This window comes from Danio rerio, chromosome 24 (genome assembly GCF_049306965.1).
Source record: "Danio rerio strain Tuebingen ecotype United States chromosome 24, GRCz12tu, whole genome shotgun sequence".
NCBI lineage: Eukaryota > Metazoa > Chordata > Actinopteri > Cypriniformes > Danionidae > Danio > Danio rerio.
The window spans coordinates 212,047-229,690 of record NC_133199.1 but is presented as its reverse complement, the minus strand read 5'-3'; the positions used below and the strand labels follow the sequence as shown (position 1 = coordinate 229,690).

At 40.0% G+C, this 17,644-nt stretch overlaps 1 protein-coding gene across 1 annotated transcript in view; it reads right to left on the bottom strand.

Annotated features, from left to right (window-relative positions):
• Positions 1 to 582: 582 nt before the first annotated feature.
• tgfbr1b (transforming growth factor, beta receptor 1 b) overlaps positions 583 to 17,644 on the bottom strand; it is a 30,768-nt gene continuing 13,706 nt past the window's right edge. Inside the window, 8 exon segments of the mRNA NM_001115059.1 lie at positions 583 to 1,045; positions 2,834 to 2,964; positions 3,142 to 3,266; positions 5,241 to 5,397; positions 7,868 to 8,035; positions 8,329 to 8,559; positions 9,436 to 9,672; positions 11,944 to 12,189. Coding sequence (NP_001108531.1) covers positions 920 to 1,045; positions 2,834 to 2,964; positions 3,142 to 3,266; positions 5,241 to 5,397; positions 7,868 to 8,035; positions 8,329 to 8,559; positions 9,436 to 9,672; positions 11,944 to 12,189 — 1,421 coding nt within the window. The 3' untranslated portion in view covers positions 583 to 919.

The following is a 17,644-nucleotide window of genomic DNA, read 5'->3' as shown; positions in this document are numbered from 1 at the left end:
ATTTTAGTCACCAAACGTAATTAGAAATTGAAAATTAATACAATTAAATTCAAGCAAAATACTGCAATCCAGCTTAATTTTCCATTTTTTTTACTTCTCTTGATTTTTCAATTTGTTTTAAATATTTTTTTATAACATATAAATTTGGCTGTATTATTTTTGGATGGTTATCGTAAGTTATCTCTTTAGATAAGCTCTAGATTTGGCTTCGGTACTGACTAATCTCATGTATATGCACAAATATAACATTGTAGAGCTTCCCATTGATCATGAATTTGGATAGATTAGTAAGGGGTGTGCGCATATATGCTGAGCACTGCATATGAGTTTTCGCCTCCCCCACCCCTTCCCTAAACCCAAAATTGGTAGTGTTGTCAAAAGCAAACTAGAAGAGAGAAGTGCATTGTGGATGTGTGATTTTACCACAATTTCACACTGCTTTACTTTTGGGTTTTGTTTTTCCTGCTTTCTGACACTGTCCTTCACCGGATTTGAACCCTGGTCTACTCTGCGCCCCAAGTCTGACACCATACAAGGTGAGCTACTGAGCAAACTGACCGCTCCGGAAAGCTCCTCCATATGGAGGCAAGCGGTCAGTGGTAGTTTGGAAAGGAACAGAAGCTTTAGTTTTAGGATGTATGCCAGGGCACATATTTAACAATCTCCAAGCACGTGCCCCTGTTGACGAATCCCCAATGAGTCGGTGTTGTTGTTTTTTTTTGCAAAAATAAAGAAAAACCTGAAGAACTGCAGTGAGAAGCTCAAACACAAGGTGCAAAAGAAGGTCCCACAGAAATCAGTTTTTCTGCACACAAACCCGAGCTGGAGTCCGGAGGCTAGAAACTGGAGATCCGCCGCCGCCGCTGTGCTGCTGATGCAGTCCGTGTGAACAGCGTTTCCCAGAATGCTCGGCGAGGATCTACATCTTGATTCCCTCCTGCTGGCTGAGCTGGGAAAGAGTCTTCTTGATGCGCAGCGCCGTCAGTCGAGCCGCTCCGTTAGCGTACCAGCACTCCCGCATGATCTTAGCCATCACACGCAGAGCCTGCACACACACACACACACACACACACACACACACACACACACACACACACACACACACACACACACACACACACACAGACACACACACAGACAGAGAGGTTTGTTTTGTGAATTGTGTGTAAGTTTCACAGGTTTCCTTTGTTTTATATTGTACAGACTGTATGTTATATTGCTCCACATCTACTCCACCCTTACAGGAGACTGTGCAGCCTCACTCTCTGAAAGTAAGATTGACTGATACGCCTGCTGAAAATGCAGACATCAGCAATGTGTAAACATTCATCACCATCTCCTGTGATACCTGCCATACACATCTGTGTCCTGATATATCACACACACACACACACACACACACACACACACACACACACACACACACTCTTGCCAGATATGTACACACACACACACCTAGAGCTTCTTTCTTCTGTTGAACACTGAAGGAGATATTTTGAAGAATGCTGAAAACCGGTAACCATTGACTTAGTATTTTTTTCTTACTATGGAAGTCAATGGTTACCGGTTTTCAGCATTCCTCCAAATATCTCCTTTAGAGTTTAATAATGTCTGGTTTTGAAGGGAACTGTCTCTTTAAATAATTAATAAACACAACACATCAATAACAGTAGATATTGGCTCTTCAAATATGACCTGATGGCATATTTGAAATAAAGCAGTGTTTAATAATCCTCCCGGGTGGTGGAGCGACTGAAACACTGTAAACAGGCGACGTCTCTGGGGTAAACAGCGCTAATGAGCAGAGTAAATATGGGTAAATGAGCTGTTGTAGAGAGAGACCGCTTCACCTCCTGCTGTTCACTCTAATGTCAGATCTGTGAGCAGCTTCATCATGTGACACGAGTGTGTCCAAACTGATTTACTGAACAGCTCCATCAGCAGAAGAAGAGTCTGACCACCAAACATCCTCAGGAATGGACAGATCCTACAGCTACGTGTGGTGTGTGAGTGTGTTTTGTGCTGTAAATGGTGTTGTCTGTGTGTGTGTTTGGGCTGTAAGTGGTGTGTGTGTGTGTGTGTTTGGGCTGTAAGTGGTGTGTGTGTGTGTGTGCATGTGTGTGTTTTTGTGCTGTAAATGTTGTTTGCATGTGTGTGTGTGTGTGTGTGTGTTTGTGCTCTAAGTGGTGTGTTTGTGTGTTTTGTGCTGTAAATTTTGTGTGTATGTGTGTGTGTGTGTATGTTTGTGCTCTAAGTGGTGTGTGTGTGTTTGTGTTTTTTTACTGTAAGCAGTGTATTTGTGCTTTAAGTGGTGTGTGTGTGTGTGTGTGTGTGTTTGTACTTTAAATGGTGTGTGTGTGTTTGTGTTCTTAGTGGTGTGTGCGGTGTTTGTTGTAAATGGTGTGTGTGTATGTGTGTGCTCTAAGTGGTGTGTGTGTTTGTGTTTTTGTACTGTAAGCGGTGTTTATGAGTTTTAAGTGGTGTGTGTGTGTGTGTGTGTTTGTAAGTTGTATGTGTGTATATGTGTTTTGTTGTGTGCTTTAAGTAGTGTGTGTGTTTGTGTATTATTTGTGCTTTAATTAGTGTGTGTGTGTGTGTGTGTGTGTGTGTGCGCGCATGTGCGTGTCTGTGTTTTTGTGCTGTAAATGGTGTGTGTTTGTGCTGTTAGTGGTATGTGTGTGTGTTTGTGCTGTTAGTGGTATGTGTGTGTGTTTGTGCTGTAGATGGTGTGTGTGTTTGGTGCTTTAAGTTATATGTGTGTGTGTTTTTGTTGTAAGTGGTTTGTGTGTGTGCGTGTGTGCGTGTGTGTGTGTGTGTGTGTGTGTGTGTGTACCTCGCAGCTCTGCCATCTGTTGGGGATGTTTGGCCTCAGTTTCTGTTCACACACCACCCTCCGCATCTCCTCCACTGACGGGTCTGACTGGACCAGATCATGATACGGCAGCTGATAATCTTCATGAATACCTGCAACGATTACAGCACAAACCACAATCAATAATCAATAATCAATCAGCATAATGAACATAACATAAAATCCTCTACAACATCTACATCATGGCGAGTTTATAATGACGTAGCTTCCAAATTAAAAGTCCCCATGCTTAATAAACCCCATTAACCACAAGAGGATCTCCTCCATACCTCCGATAGAGCAGCGGCTGGCGATCTCCCAGAACACCAGGCCCATGGCGTAGATATCAGCCCTCTTGAAGGACTCGAAATGCTTCATGTTTATGGAATCATCCAGCACTTCTGGAGCCATATACCTGCACACACACATCCAGATATGACTATACTGCACGACACAGCAGAGCATTATGAGCCAGATGAGGGACACTCCAGCTTATTGTGACTGTGAGTTTCTGAAAGGCTTTCACACAACATAACTGAGCCTGACAGGAGAGACAGCATGACAATAAATCAATATGCAATTAAAACTAAATTACAAAAGCACAGCGGGCCTGACCTGTACAATAATACTGCACCTCTCCTGCATTTACTTCTCTACTTGATTATAAATGACACTGTTTTACTAATGAACCCAATTAGAGCAACAATGCCAACAAACACAAACACCTCTGAGTTTATTTCAGTAGAGTCTGTCCTGCAGCAAAATGACCACACTTCTGCATTAAAGCAGATCTCAAACAAAGCAGAGGCTTCCAACACACACAAAGCACAAACATGTCTAATTTATCTAGAGTTATTATTATTTTATTATTATTATTATCATTATTGTTTTATAATTATTATTATTATCACTATTATTATTATTTTAATATTATTATCATTATTATTTAATTATTATTATTATTATTATCATTATTAATATTATTTTAACATTATGATCATTATTATTCTAATTATTTTAACATTATTATCATTATTATTTTATAATTATTATCAACATAATTATAATTGTCACTATTATTATTATCATTATTATTATCAATATTATTATCATTATCATTATTATTATTATTTTAACATTTCATCATTATTATTTTATAATAATAATAATTATTATTATTAATATTATTGTTATTATTTTAACATTGTTATCATTATTATTTTATAATTATTATTATTATCATTATTATCAATATATTTCATTATTATCATTATTATTTTAACATTATTATTAATATTATCAATATTATTTCATTATTATCATTATTATTATTTGAACAATATTATCATTTTTATTTTATTATTATTATCATCATTATTTTTATTATTATTATTTTAACATTATTATTTTTTATTATTATTATTATCGTTATTTTTATTAATATTATTTTAAAATTATTATCATTATTTTTATTATTATTATTATTATTATTATTATCATTATCTGCTATTATTATCTGTGCTTGACCACAAAACTAGCCACAATTGTAATTTTTAAACATAATAAATAAATAAAAATAGTTAAATAAATAAAGCAAAAAGACAGCCAAACTGATTCCCATTAATGTATGATAAGTTAGGACTATATCTGGCTGAGATCAGATGTGCTGTGAGCTGTTTATACAGCTTTTTGGCGTGACTGATGCTCTCTTTATAGCAGTTATTGTATATCCAGTGTTTTGAGCTGCTCTGACTCCAACTCCAGCTGTGCTTAAGGCATTATATGCAGCATCCTTCATTTATTCTCTGAGGCAAGGAGAGATCTCCACTGAACTATCATACGTAGAGGGAAAAGTGCTTTATGCATTATAGAGCTTGAAGCATGAGAATGAGTCCTCAGTATTGGCCGATCACCATGACAAAGAATTGGTACTGCGAAAATCCTGATCGCAGCTTCCCTATATAACACACAACATAACCTAACCTAACCTAAAATAACACAACACAACACAACAGCTAACATGACATCATATAACCACTTTAGTGTGGTGATGTCATTGGCCATGAACACTCCTGCTTGTTTTCTCTCTAACTCTAACAAGAGGCAATTCAATCATATCTTCATATTTAAACAGCTCTCATAACATCATTTATCAATATGGGGCTCTTTTTGGATTCTCTGAAGCTTTGCAAATTAAAACTGTAAAACACGTTGAGACCCTTGTCTTTGTTTACATTCCTCAAAATGGTCTGAAACCTAACCGAACCTACCATGTGACCAGCGTAACAGAATAAAATAAGAGGAGGGTAATGAACCCGGGACAGTCTCAGTGCTGATGATCTTTACTCTAATCTTTAATCTCCATCCTCCTCCTCCAGCTGTGACTGACCGTTTGGTGCCGACTCTGTGATTGGGAGCGATGTCGATGGTGTCGGTGGCGGAGTCGTGCCGGACGGCCAACCCCAGGTCTGCAATACAGCATGTGCCGTTCTTCTTCACCAGGATATTCTTAGACTTCAGATCCCGGTGGGCGATCGCAGGCTTCCCTGAGCACACACACACACACACACACACACACACAACAGCAGCGGTTACAAACAATGACCTTATTTCAGTCTCCATTACTCCATCTGCCCTACAGGACCTGAAGGAGAACACACAGGAGCTGAATTACTCTGCAATACATAACAGTTTTGATAACTGATGTATTTAGTCTCCGCCATGATGACAGCACAGAATACTCGACTAGTTACTCTGTGAGATACCAGTATTCAGCTTAAAGTGCAGTTTAAAGATTTAACTATGGTAATTAGGGTAATCAGGCAAGTCGTGTGAATATTGAGTAGGGGGCGGGGTTTATTTTTAAGCTCCGCCTTTTATCTTTCACTCGCAGCACACTAATGATTGCAGGGGCGTGGCTAAATAAATATTTCGCCCAATCAGAGTCTATTAAAGACGAATAAATAAGAACAAAAGAGTTTTATCAGTATAATGATCGACTGATTCACCGGAATGTCAATGTTGACTTCATGCACTCTTCAAATATAATATCTCGAAGTCTAGAGGAGGCTCAGTTGTGCATGAATCAGAGCTCTTGATGGACGTCTAGACTCGCTGATGTTCATCAGAGTATAACAGAGTCTGCTCGGTGTTGTTTGTGGTACTGTGAGCTTCATTTAGCGCAGCTCTGGCTTTATTACACTGCTATAATTGAGACATAATGGTCCATTACACAGAGAGAGTCACGACAGGCTCAATCCCACACGCTCCGCTGTAGCATTACAGAAGAAAGTGTTCATTAGTTCTACAGTAATGCACTACAGTCGAGTGTGCTGAGATTAAACACAGCCCGTCTGTGGTATAGACATGAGGTGTGCTGGAGTCAGAAGGTGCGGCTGCTGTTCTCAGTCAGACCGCCTTTATCTTCACCATGGTGGACGCTGGTCAAAACAGCCAAAAGCTATAAGTGTAATGTATATCAGTGATTTTCAGCATCATTACTGCAGTCTACAGTGCTCATGATCCTGCAGAAATCACTCAGATATGATGATCAATACACATGTATGATTATTACCAGTGTTAAAAACATGTTTCTGCCTCACAACCACAGACAGATCAGTGAATGACACATGTAGCCTAATAAACACATGTAAACATCACTTCTGTATTCATACTGCCGGCTTTCAAAATATTAAAGAAGGATTTGTTTTTAATAATAATAATGAACTCCACCAAGGTTTGGGAGGTTAACTCGTTTAATCTTTAATTTGCCATGCTGTAGAAAAGGTGGAATGATCTGAGATTCTTCATAAGTCTTTTATTTACATCGTTATATTAATATTATCATATTACCATTCATATCATCAATCTAAAGAAGCCTGCACGGACATAACAAATCACCAACTGAACAAACTAATTAAATTAAAAACAGTTAAATAAATGAATGAATGAATGAATGAACAAAAACAAAGTAATGCACAATTATTGGATGAACGAATGAATGAATAAATGAACAGTTGAACAAATAGACAAACAAATGAATGAATGATGAATTAAAGAATAAATGAACAGTTGAAAAAATGAATGAATGAATGAATAGATGAATGAATGAAAGCATGGATAAAAATATGAATAAACAAATGAACTAATAAATGAACAGTTAATGGATGAATGAATGAATGAATAAGTTAAAGTGCTAAACAAATAAACAAGCAAATGAATGAATGATGAATTTATAAATGAATAAATTAATGAAAGCATGGATTTAAAAAAATATATGAATGATTAATAGATGAATGAATGAATGAACAGTTTGAACGAAAAAAGAAAAAAATATTAAATAATGAAATAAAGAATGATTAAACAGTTGAATGAATGAATAAATGAATGAATGAATGAAAGCATGGATAAAAATATTTTTACAAATAAAGTAATGAATGAATGAATGGTTAATGAACGAATGAATGATTAAGTTGAACTGTTGAACAAATAAACAAGCAAATGAATGAACGATGAATTTATAAATGAATAAACAAATTAATGAATGAATAAATGAATGAAAGCATGGATTTAAAAAAATATGAATGATTAAAAGATGAATGAATGAACAGTTTGAACGAATAAAGGAATGAATGATTAAATAATGAAATGAAGAATGAATGAACAGTTGAATGAATGAATGAGTAAACATGAACAAAAACAAAGTAATGAACAATTATTGGATGAATGAATGGATGAATAAATGAACAGTTGAACAATTAGACAAACAAATGAATGAATGATGAATTAAAGAATGAAGGAACAGTTGAAAAAATGAATGACTGAAAGCATGGATTATAAAACGAATGAATGAACAAATTAATGAATGATTAATGGATGAATGAATGAATGAATGAACAAAAGCTGAATGAATAAATGAACACATGAATGAACATTTGATAGAATGAATGAACAGTTAAATAAATGAATAAATTATTGAACAAAGATTTAAATGAATGAATGAATGAATGGGCGTACCCTGTGTGCCGACGATCTCCATGTGCAGGTGAGCGAGGCCGCTGGCGGTGGACAGGGAGAGTTTGATCATCCCCTCTACAGTCACTGTGTAGCGGTTCAGGTAATCGAACAGAGAACCGTGCTCATGATAATCCGACACCAGCCACAGCTGAGTCCACGTGCCGTTATCTGGAGGGAGGAAACACACACACACACACACACACACACACGTTAGTCAATCACTCCCTTCCACAGGTGAAATAAAGCCTCTATAAGGACATTCTGCTAAACTCTTAAATCTTCTCCAGGAACTGTTTTCCAGATTTACGAACTATTCAGGATGTCAGAGAGCTGCTGAGGGCTGATCAACCCCAGCTATTCATCACAGCCTACAATTATCTCAATTTTGAAAGTATAATGATGATAATGACGAGGTCCCGCCTCCCCCTGGCCTCTACCCATGATGCCCCAGTGCTGCTGACCTTTGTTGTCTGCGGCGATGAAGCCCAGGATGTTCTCGTGTCTCAGCATGACGGTCTGGTAGATCTCGGCCTCCCGGAACCAGGAGCGCTCCTCTCTGGAGGAGAAGATCTTCACCGCCACCTCCTCTCCTCTCCAGCGGCCGCGCCACACCTCCCCGAACCGGCCCTTACCGATGCTCTCCTGCAGGATGATGGTGCGAGCGATCGTACGCTGCACCAGCAGAGGCAGACCTGCGGGAGCACACACACACACACACACACACACACACACACACACACACACACACACACACACACACACACACACACACACACACACACATTATCATCATCATCAGAACACAAACACATACATTAGCATCAGGATACACACATCAGAACACATCAGAACACACACACACACACACACACACACGCACACACACGCACAGGGGTTGGACAGTGAAACTGAAGGTCTGGTGTTAGAGGACAGTAGTGGATCAGTCTGGTGACCAAACACAAGTCACACACACACACACACTCAAACACCCATATTCAAATACACTCAAACACACCTCACTCAAATTCACACAACCCAATACACACACACAGGTCTCTACACACACGCATAAACAAACACAGACACACAAATGTGCACACACACATTCATATAAAGAGAGAGAGAGAGAGTGAAGGATTAAGAGCCACAAACCAGACAACAGAGAGAAAAGCAGACACACACACACACACACACACACACACACACACACACACACACACACAAAGGGCGCAGGTGTTTGCAAAGACAAACAGCAATTATATGAAACAAACATAAAGCAAGAACAACAAGAATCTCCTGAATGTGTGAATCAGATATCTGTGTAAGTGTGTGTGTGTGTGTGTTTGACACACTAGAGCTGGAGCCAGACGTGGTCATGTCATAGATCAGGTCTTAAGAGTGTGTGTGTGTGTGTGTGTGTGTGCATGGGTGTGTGTGTTTGTGTGTCGCATTAGAGCTGGAGCCAGATGTGGTCATGTCGTAGATCAGGTTTTTTGAGTATGTGTGTGTGTGTGTGTGTGTGTGTGTGTGTGTGTGTGTGTGTGTGTGTGTGTGTGTGTGTGACGCACCGGAGCCAGATCCAGATGTGGTCATGTCATAGATCAGGTCTTTGAGTGTGGTGCCCACAGTGATGAAGGGGTGGTCCAGGGACGGGTCCTCCTCGCTGGGCACGCGGTGGTGAATGACGGAGCGGCTGTGGCAGATGTAGAAGACGGTGACCATCAGGAAACACAGCACACACACCGGCCCCGCGATCAGCGCTGCGAACGCCACGGGCCCCAGAGCGGGAGGCTTCTGCGTCGGCACTACACACACAAACAGAACCAGGACGTACAATTACTACATTTAATAATACAGCGGGGAACATGAGTATGGACTTCTCTCAGAAAACATCTCTCTAAAGGTGCTGCTGACTTCAAATGTTCACCAGAAACACCAGCAGGATGATGAAGATCAAACCACTGATGCTTTCAGAGAGAGAGAAAATCCATCTGTAGAATGGCCCAGCCAATCACCTGATCCGAACCCAATAGAGAATACAGAATAAAGCTCAGATCTGATAGACGAGACCCACAGAAGCATCAAGATTTACACACTCTGATGAAGACTGAGAGAAACTCACACCTGAGCACTGCATGAGGCTTCAGTCTCTATGTGCGAGGCGTCTTTAATGGTCTAGATCAGGGATGTCAAACTCAATTTCTGGAGGGCCGCAGCCCTGCACAGTTTAGTTCCAACCCTGCTTACCTGTAGGTAACACACACTGTAGGTTTCAAACAAGCCGAAGGATTAGTTTGATCAGGTGTGTTTAATTAGGGAGGAACTAAACTGCGTAGAGCTGCAGCCCTCCAGGAATTCAATTTGACGTCCCTGATCTAGAAGCCTCATCTACTAGCGGAGAATAAACTCGTTATTTCTGTTTATCACCTCTGTTCTGCAACTGTGTGTCATGTAGAATAATTTCACAAGCTCAACACACTGCTTTTACTTCGCATTTTAAATAAACAATCGCTCCAGCCAGCTAATATATGTTGCTTCTAATGCCAATAAATGCACTACAGTCTGTGATACAGCAGATACACTCCTGGTTGAGTCTGTCATAGTTTTCTTGTTTCTAGTTTAATAAAGCAGAAACAAATCAAGCATCAGAATAAAGCCTGTGCTTCTGCTTTCACATCATGAATGAGAGGACAGAGTGAATGAGTGCTAAATGAGTGGTGGACACTCAAACACATCCACTCACTCTTCACTAATCCAGGACTATATTATCAGAGATGAGATTATACACTCAGTTTAAGAGCAGAAGCAGGCCGTGAGCTCAGAGATGCAGAAAGAGTTCTCCAGGTATGTTCAGAGCGCAGCAACCAAACCACAGAGGAACACAGACAGTAAACACTGAGTCACGCTCCGCTCCGCATGCCTCACATTTCTGCTCAAGCCCAGCAAAACTATTATTAACTGGGAAATGAAGCCGTTCCCACAGAAGAGCGTCTAGACTTCAGACAAATCGTTCCTGTACAGCGCAGACACATGAGGAGAAACTGTTCACACTCACAGAGCAGAGTTTCTCCAGCACAACAGACGAGAGGCTTTACTGAAACACACTGCAGACTGAGCTCAGAACACCACACAGATGAAGAAAACCTACCCTGCACCCCTCCTGCGGAATCTGACATTCTTTCCCAGATATTTCTCAAGTGCTGTTTAACAGAGCTGAGCAATGACATTAATCACAGTGTTTCCTATTATATATTTCTTCTGGAGGAAAACGTGTTTCTGTTAGTTTAACTGCAACTTTTTTACAGGACTGATAGCCCCGCCCAAAAGCACTGACAGTCACGCCCTAAAGAACTGATAGCCCCGCCCTAAAGCACTGACAGTCACACCCTAAAGCACTGATAGCCCCACCCTAAAGCACTTACAGTCACACCCTAAAGCACTGATAGCCCCGCCCTAAAGCACTGACAGTCACACCCTAAAGCACTGATAGCCCCGCCCTAAAGCACTGACAGTCACACCCTAAAGCACTGATAGCCCCGCCCTGAAGCACTTACAGTCACACCCTAAAGAACTGATAGCCCCGCCCTAAAGCACTTACAGTCACACCCTGAAAGACTGATAGCCCCGCCCTAAAGCACTGACAGTCACATCCTAAAGAACTGATAGCCCCGCCTTAAAGCACTGACAGTCACATACTAAAGAATTGATAGCCCCGCCCTAAAGCATCCTAAAGAACTGATAGCCCCGCCCTAAAGCACTGACAGTCACGCCCTAAAGAACTGATAGCCCCACCCTAAAGCACTGCCAGTCACATCCTAAAGAACTGATAGCCCCGCCCTAAAGCACTGATAGTCCCGCCCTGAAGTACCAGTAATCGCACCCTAAAGCACAGATAGTCTCGCCCTTAAGTACCAATAGTCCCACCCTAAACAACTGAAATTTCCGCCCTAAGCACCAACAGCCCCGCCTTAAAGCACTGACAGTCCCGCTCTAAAGTACCAATAGTCCCCCCCTGAAGCACCAATTGTCCTGCCCTAACGCACTGATAGCCCTGGCCTAAAGTATTGATAGTGTACCTGGGAATGCTTTGATGTCGGGGTCCTTGTTGCACCAGTCGGTGTCGCAGCAGAGCGGATAGATGCCGCTGTTGTCTTTAGTGGACGGTGCGCAGACGAAGGGGCGGTCGGGCGGGACCAGCTCCCCCTTACCGATGCACCAGCTCTGCTGTGTGGTCAAGCTGCCCGCGCGGGTGATGGACACGTAACACAGCCCGTCCGTCGTACACGTGTGGTTCGGGCAGCGGTGGCAGTAGCACTGTAGACCTGCACACAAACACACACACAAACATGACTCTCACAAGCTCACGCTGACTAACACACAGCTCTGAGATGAAGGTCTGCACGGGTCTTCTGCTGGCAGCACAGCTCTGCTTGTGATCATGGTATACAGTATTGTCATCACATTGAGCCATTGTGCATCAGCTCAGTACAGGAGTTTTATTCTGATATTCAACAAACACAAAATGCTGGTATAAGTCATCCCGAAAAAGCAAAAGGCCAAATAAAAAAGCCGATAGTGTATTCAGATTAATTGTAAAGAGAATTGATGATCAGAATAACAGCCTAATCTACTGTGAGGCTTTAGTGCTGAGCTGTGTAAACGATCTGCTGTAGCGTCCAGCATTAGCAGAGCGTGATTAGCATGTGTGCGCTGGTCAGTGTCTGAGCGTCTGTCTGTCCATCCAGAAACTGCCCTCCATCTGCAGCACTGGGTCACCTCAACAACCCCAGACGACCCAGACACACACACACACACACACACACAACCAACCACTCCTGCCAAAATCAAGACTAACCACATAGAAATATGCAAATGTATGCAAATGACTGGCAAATGTATGCAAATGACATCACATACAGGCTCATATTTGGATTTCACATATATAAATGACTTATATCATATTCACTACATACATGACCATTGGTAACACACACACGTGCACACAGTCTGTTGCCCGAGCAGTGTTGCGGTATGTCTGTGTGTATATGTATGTGTGTGTGTGTGTGTGTGTGTGTGTGTGTGATCTACATGCTGCACACACAGTTCAGACAAGGTGATCTCCGCTTCTGTCCTACTTCGTCACACAGACACACACACACACACACACACACACACACACACACACACACACACACACACACTGGCCTTAAAACAAACTAGTTTGTCTGCAGCCAAATTGAAACCGGAGAGTCTGTTCACAAGGATCACACACACACACACACACACACACACACACGCACGCACACACACGCACACACACACACAACTTAATGGACTATAATCAAATGATTTTGTGTTGTTTTGTGCACAAGAATTCTGTTGTAGCTTTATAAATCACAGTTGAACCATATAACAACAATTAATTGACAGAAAAACAAACCCTTTAATATATAATAATAATAATAATGTTATTAATAATAATATTAATACCAATAATATTAATAATAATAACAACATTAATAATAATAATAATAATAATAATAATAATCACAACAATATTAATATTAATAATAAAAGTCAATAATAATAACAATACTACTACTACTAATAATGATAATATTGATAATAATAATAATATTATTGTTAATAATAATATGAATAGTAATAATGTTAATAATACTAAAAAATATTAATAATAACAATATTAACAATAGTAATAGTAATAATAATAATATTTATAAAAACAATAATATTATCAATAATAAGAACAGTAAAGAATATTTTAATATGAATAATAATGTCAATATTTATGTTAATAATAATAATATAACATATATAATAATAATGCCTACATGTATAAACTGTATTAGTGTGTATAATACTGTGATCTAGCACTGATAGAGAACTCCTCAGAGCAGATCAGCTTCAGCAGACGGCTGTAATGTGTGTATCGGTGTGTTTAGAGGAAACATCAGCGTCACACAGGAAGAGGAAGTGAGGGCGGGACTGAAGGCAGACTGAGAGAAACCACATGCTGCACTGAGAACAGCAGAGCGGCACTCTGAGAGTCTAGACGGACTCAACACGTCACACACTCAGAGCTGCAGAGGAACACACACATATCTTACACACACAGGAATGCACACACGCAGACAGAAACACGTCAGCATGTCTGGCAGCTGACTGTGTGTCGGTACACAAGTAGTTCTGCGGAGACTGAGACAGACAGGAAACACTTCCAGAGTAATGTTGGACTCTGAGACGGCCAGAACACACTCTACAGCTGACACACACACACACACACACACACACACACACACACACACACACACACACACACACACACACACACCCTCCAGCAGAACTCCATCACCATGGCAACCGTCAAATAAAGGCTGTCAGAGCAGGAATGGCTTTGCAATCAGAGTTTCTGTCAGAAGAAGGTCTCTGGTTTGAGTCTCGGCTGGGTCAGTTGGTGTTTCTGTGTGGAGTTTGCATGTTCTCCCTGTGTTGGCGTGGGTTTCCTGAGGGTGCTCTGGTTTCCCCCACAGTCCAAACACATGCGCTATAGGGGAACTGATCAACTACACTGACTGTAGTGTATGAGTGTGTGTGTGTGTGTGTGTGAATGAGTGTGTATGGGTGTTTCCCAGTACTGGGTTGCAGCTGGAGTGGCATCAACTGTGTAAAACATATGCTGTTATAGTTGGCGATTCATTCCGCTGTGGCGACCCCTAATGAATAAGGGACTCAGCTGAAGGAAGCTGACTGAATGAATGATCACACCATGATAAACAGGTAACAGGTGTTTCTCTGAGCTAACTGAATTAAATAAACGCTCACAGTGCACTTATCTAGAATTATTCAGCAGGACTGAGTGAAACCTGTGTGGATATTCAGAGTGTGATTGTGATTTTCCAGCAGTAGTGTTGATTAATGTCAGTAAGCAGCTCCTGCTGGACTTGATGAAGACAGTAATGATCAGATGTGAATAAACAACACATGCATGCAGCATCGAGACGCTTGACACATGAAACTGACTGAACTGATTGCACTTCTCTGTGATATTGCATGTATTATAATGATGTTAATGATCATTTTAGATATATTGTGCAGTAAACACACACTGCTGTGCAAAGGTGACCAGCAGACGCATTACAATTGCAGTGCAGAGCGGCAGGATTATCCTCCTCCACTTGTTTAAAAAAGAAAAGCATTGAAAAGCAGAGGACGTGTATGAAATGTAAACCATTGAACACCGAGAGTGCTTCCTACAGCTTGAGGAACAGTCAGCGGGAATGAGCTATAAGTGTGTGTGTGTGTGTGTGTGTGTGTGTGTGTGTCCACCTGTTCACAGAGAGCACATCAGCACTCAACTCAACTGCTTTTCTGAACACACACTATAACTGGCTTTGGGTTTAATAGTCAAACCAAAGAACAGACACAACAAACACACAAGTGCAATCACAAGACAAAAGAAGGACCAAACCACCAAACACAAACAAAACCCGACCAAAAACCAAATAACAAACTAAAACAAAAAGCAAACCATGAAACTAAGCCACAACACCAACCATAAAACCAAACTGCAAACCACAAAAATCATCACCAAAACAAACTAAACTAAAGCAAACACACACCACAAGATATCCAAAATGCATTTACAAATGATCAAATACACAAAACCCAACATAGAAAACACACAAACACAACCAAACATGTCACAACTAAATGGAAACTACTCACAAACACAAGCCACAAAACAAATAAAGAACAGTCAGCTCTGTCCCCATCAGCCCCGTTACTGATATACATCATGTTTAGTAACAGAGTCAGCTGTTCCTGATCACAGGTCAGCATTATTTACATTAATAATGGACTCAGTTTACTGTAATCAAACATCTGTTGTACATCACTCCAGTTTAAGGAAAATAAATAGAAAATGCTTGTACCCGCAACTCTGGGAGGACTCGTATATATTTAAAGAAGCAAGCAAACGGGCAGCGACTGTGCTGAAGACAGTGCCGTATTCATGAGGTGTGTTTATTACTCTACAGTCTTGTTGGAGAGCTCCAGATTCAGCCATCGCTGCTCTGATCTGGGAACAGTGTGTGCCGCAGCCGACTGACGCCCACTGGATGTTTTGTCTACAGTAAACACACTGACACAAGGAAATCCAGACTGAAGGAGACGCTCCATTACACACAGAACCACAAACACACACACACACACACACACAGAACCACAAACACACGTACACACTCTTACACACACACACACACACACACACTCACACACACACACACACACACGCGCACACACACACTCTCACACACACACACACACACACACACACAAACACACACACCAGAACACAGACATTCACCACAGCTCAAACATGGAGAATCTGTACAAATGTTTCTGAAGTGTCTATTCTCATCAAATTAATTTGATCAAATATTATGAGTGAATAACTGCATTAATGTCTGGAATTGAGCTTTTAAATGATACTCTAGATAAGTTGAATTATATTTGAATTTCTAAACACAATAATTACAGAACAAGTGTACTGTGTTGTCTGATTTGCCCACAAGAAGTATAATAAGCTAATTAAAACTAGATCAAGCATCACTTTTTTAATTAAAAGACACTCACTTTTTAAAGTGCATAAACTTATTGATAAATATTAATAATATTAAATACACACACACACACACACACGTCAATTTTCGATGAATATTTCAGACGGCACTTAGAGGCTTTTGCACCTGAACTCTTGATATACATTTATTATTTTTTTTAAATATAATATAATATAATATAATATAATATAATATAATATAATATAATATAATATAATATAATATAATATAATATAATATTCTTAAATATTCTGTAACATCCATGTGAGAGAAATTAGGAGTCAAGTACCACTGAGTGCATCAATAACCCAAGTAAACAAGCTTCAGAGTATATGTATATCCATATAATATATGAATTTAGCATCGATATCGCAGTGCGCATCCACAAGACACATCATGAAGATCTGCAATGTTCAGTCTGCATTATAGCTCACCAGGAGCCACAGATTTGCATTTAACCTCTGTATTTATACTGAATTTATATGATTTGTGCAAAAATAATCTTTTGTCTTGTTTCTAGTCCAAATATCTTCATTTCAAAGCTCAAATGAGACCATTTTATTTCACTGGCAGATGATACAGCTTGTTTTAAGGAAAAACTCTTAATTTTGACTTCTGAAGTTGAAAACTTGAATATCTGCACTTGATCTAGGAGTTGTTCTAGTTGATATTCAGACTAGAAATAAGAAAGCAAATTAAGAAAGCATTGTGATTATTTAATTTCTGTACCTGAATACTGTTAGATCGCCTAAAAGCTCTCAAACAGAGCCATCTATTAAACTATTTTGTGAAACATTAATATCACAATATTTTCGCAGAAAAAATAAAATGTGTTAATATTTCATAATTTTCAAAATAATGTTAGCCTTACTGCAGAGCATAATGACATAAAGGTAATACAGGTAAAACTGCCCTACAGAATCAAGCTGCCCGGTCACTCCACCTCGATACACTGCTCATCAAAAACACAGAGATTATTAGCACAGATCTATTCTACATCAAACATATAAATCCACTTTACAGTGTCTCTCTGCAGTCGGGGATCTGTCATTGCACAGGTCAGATTAGACGTAGAACTACGAACTCAAGAGTTGTCTGGAACGCAGCTTCAGTTTACAAAAACCAACCGCATCGG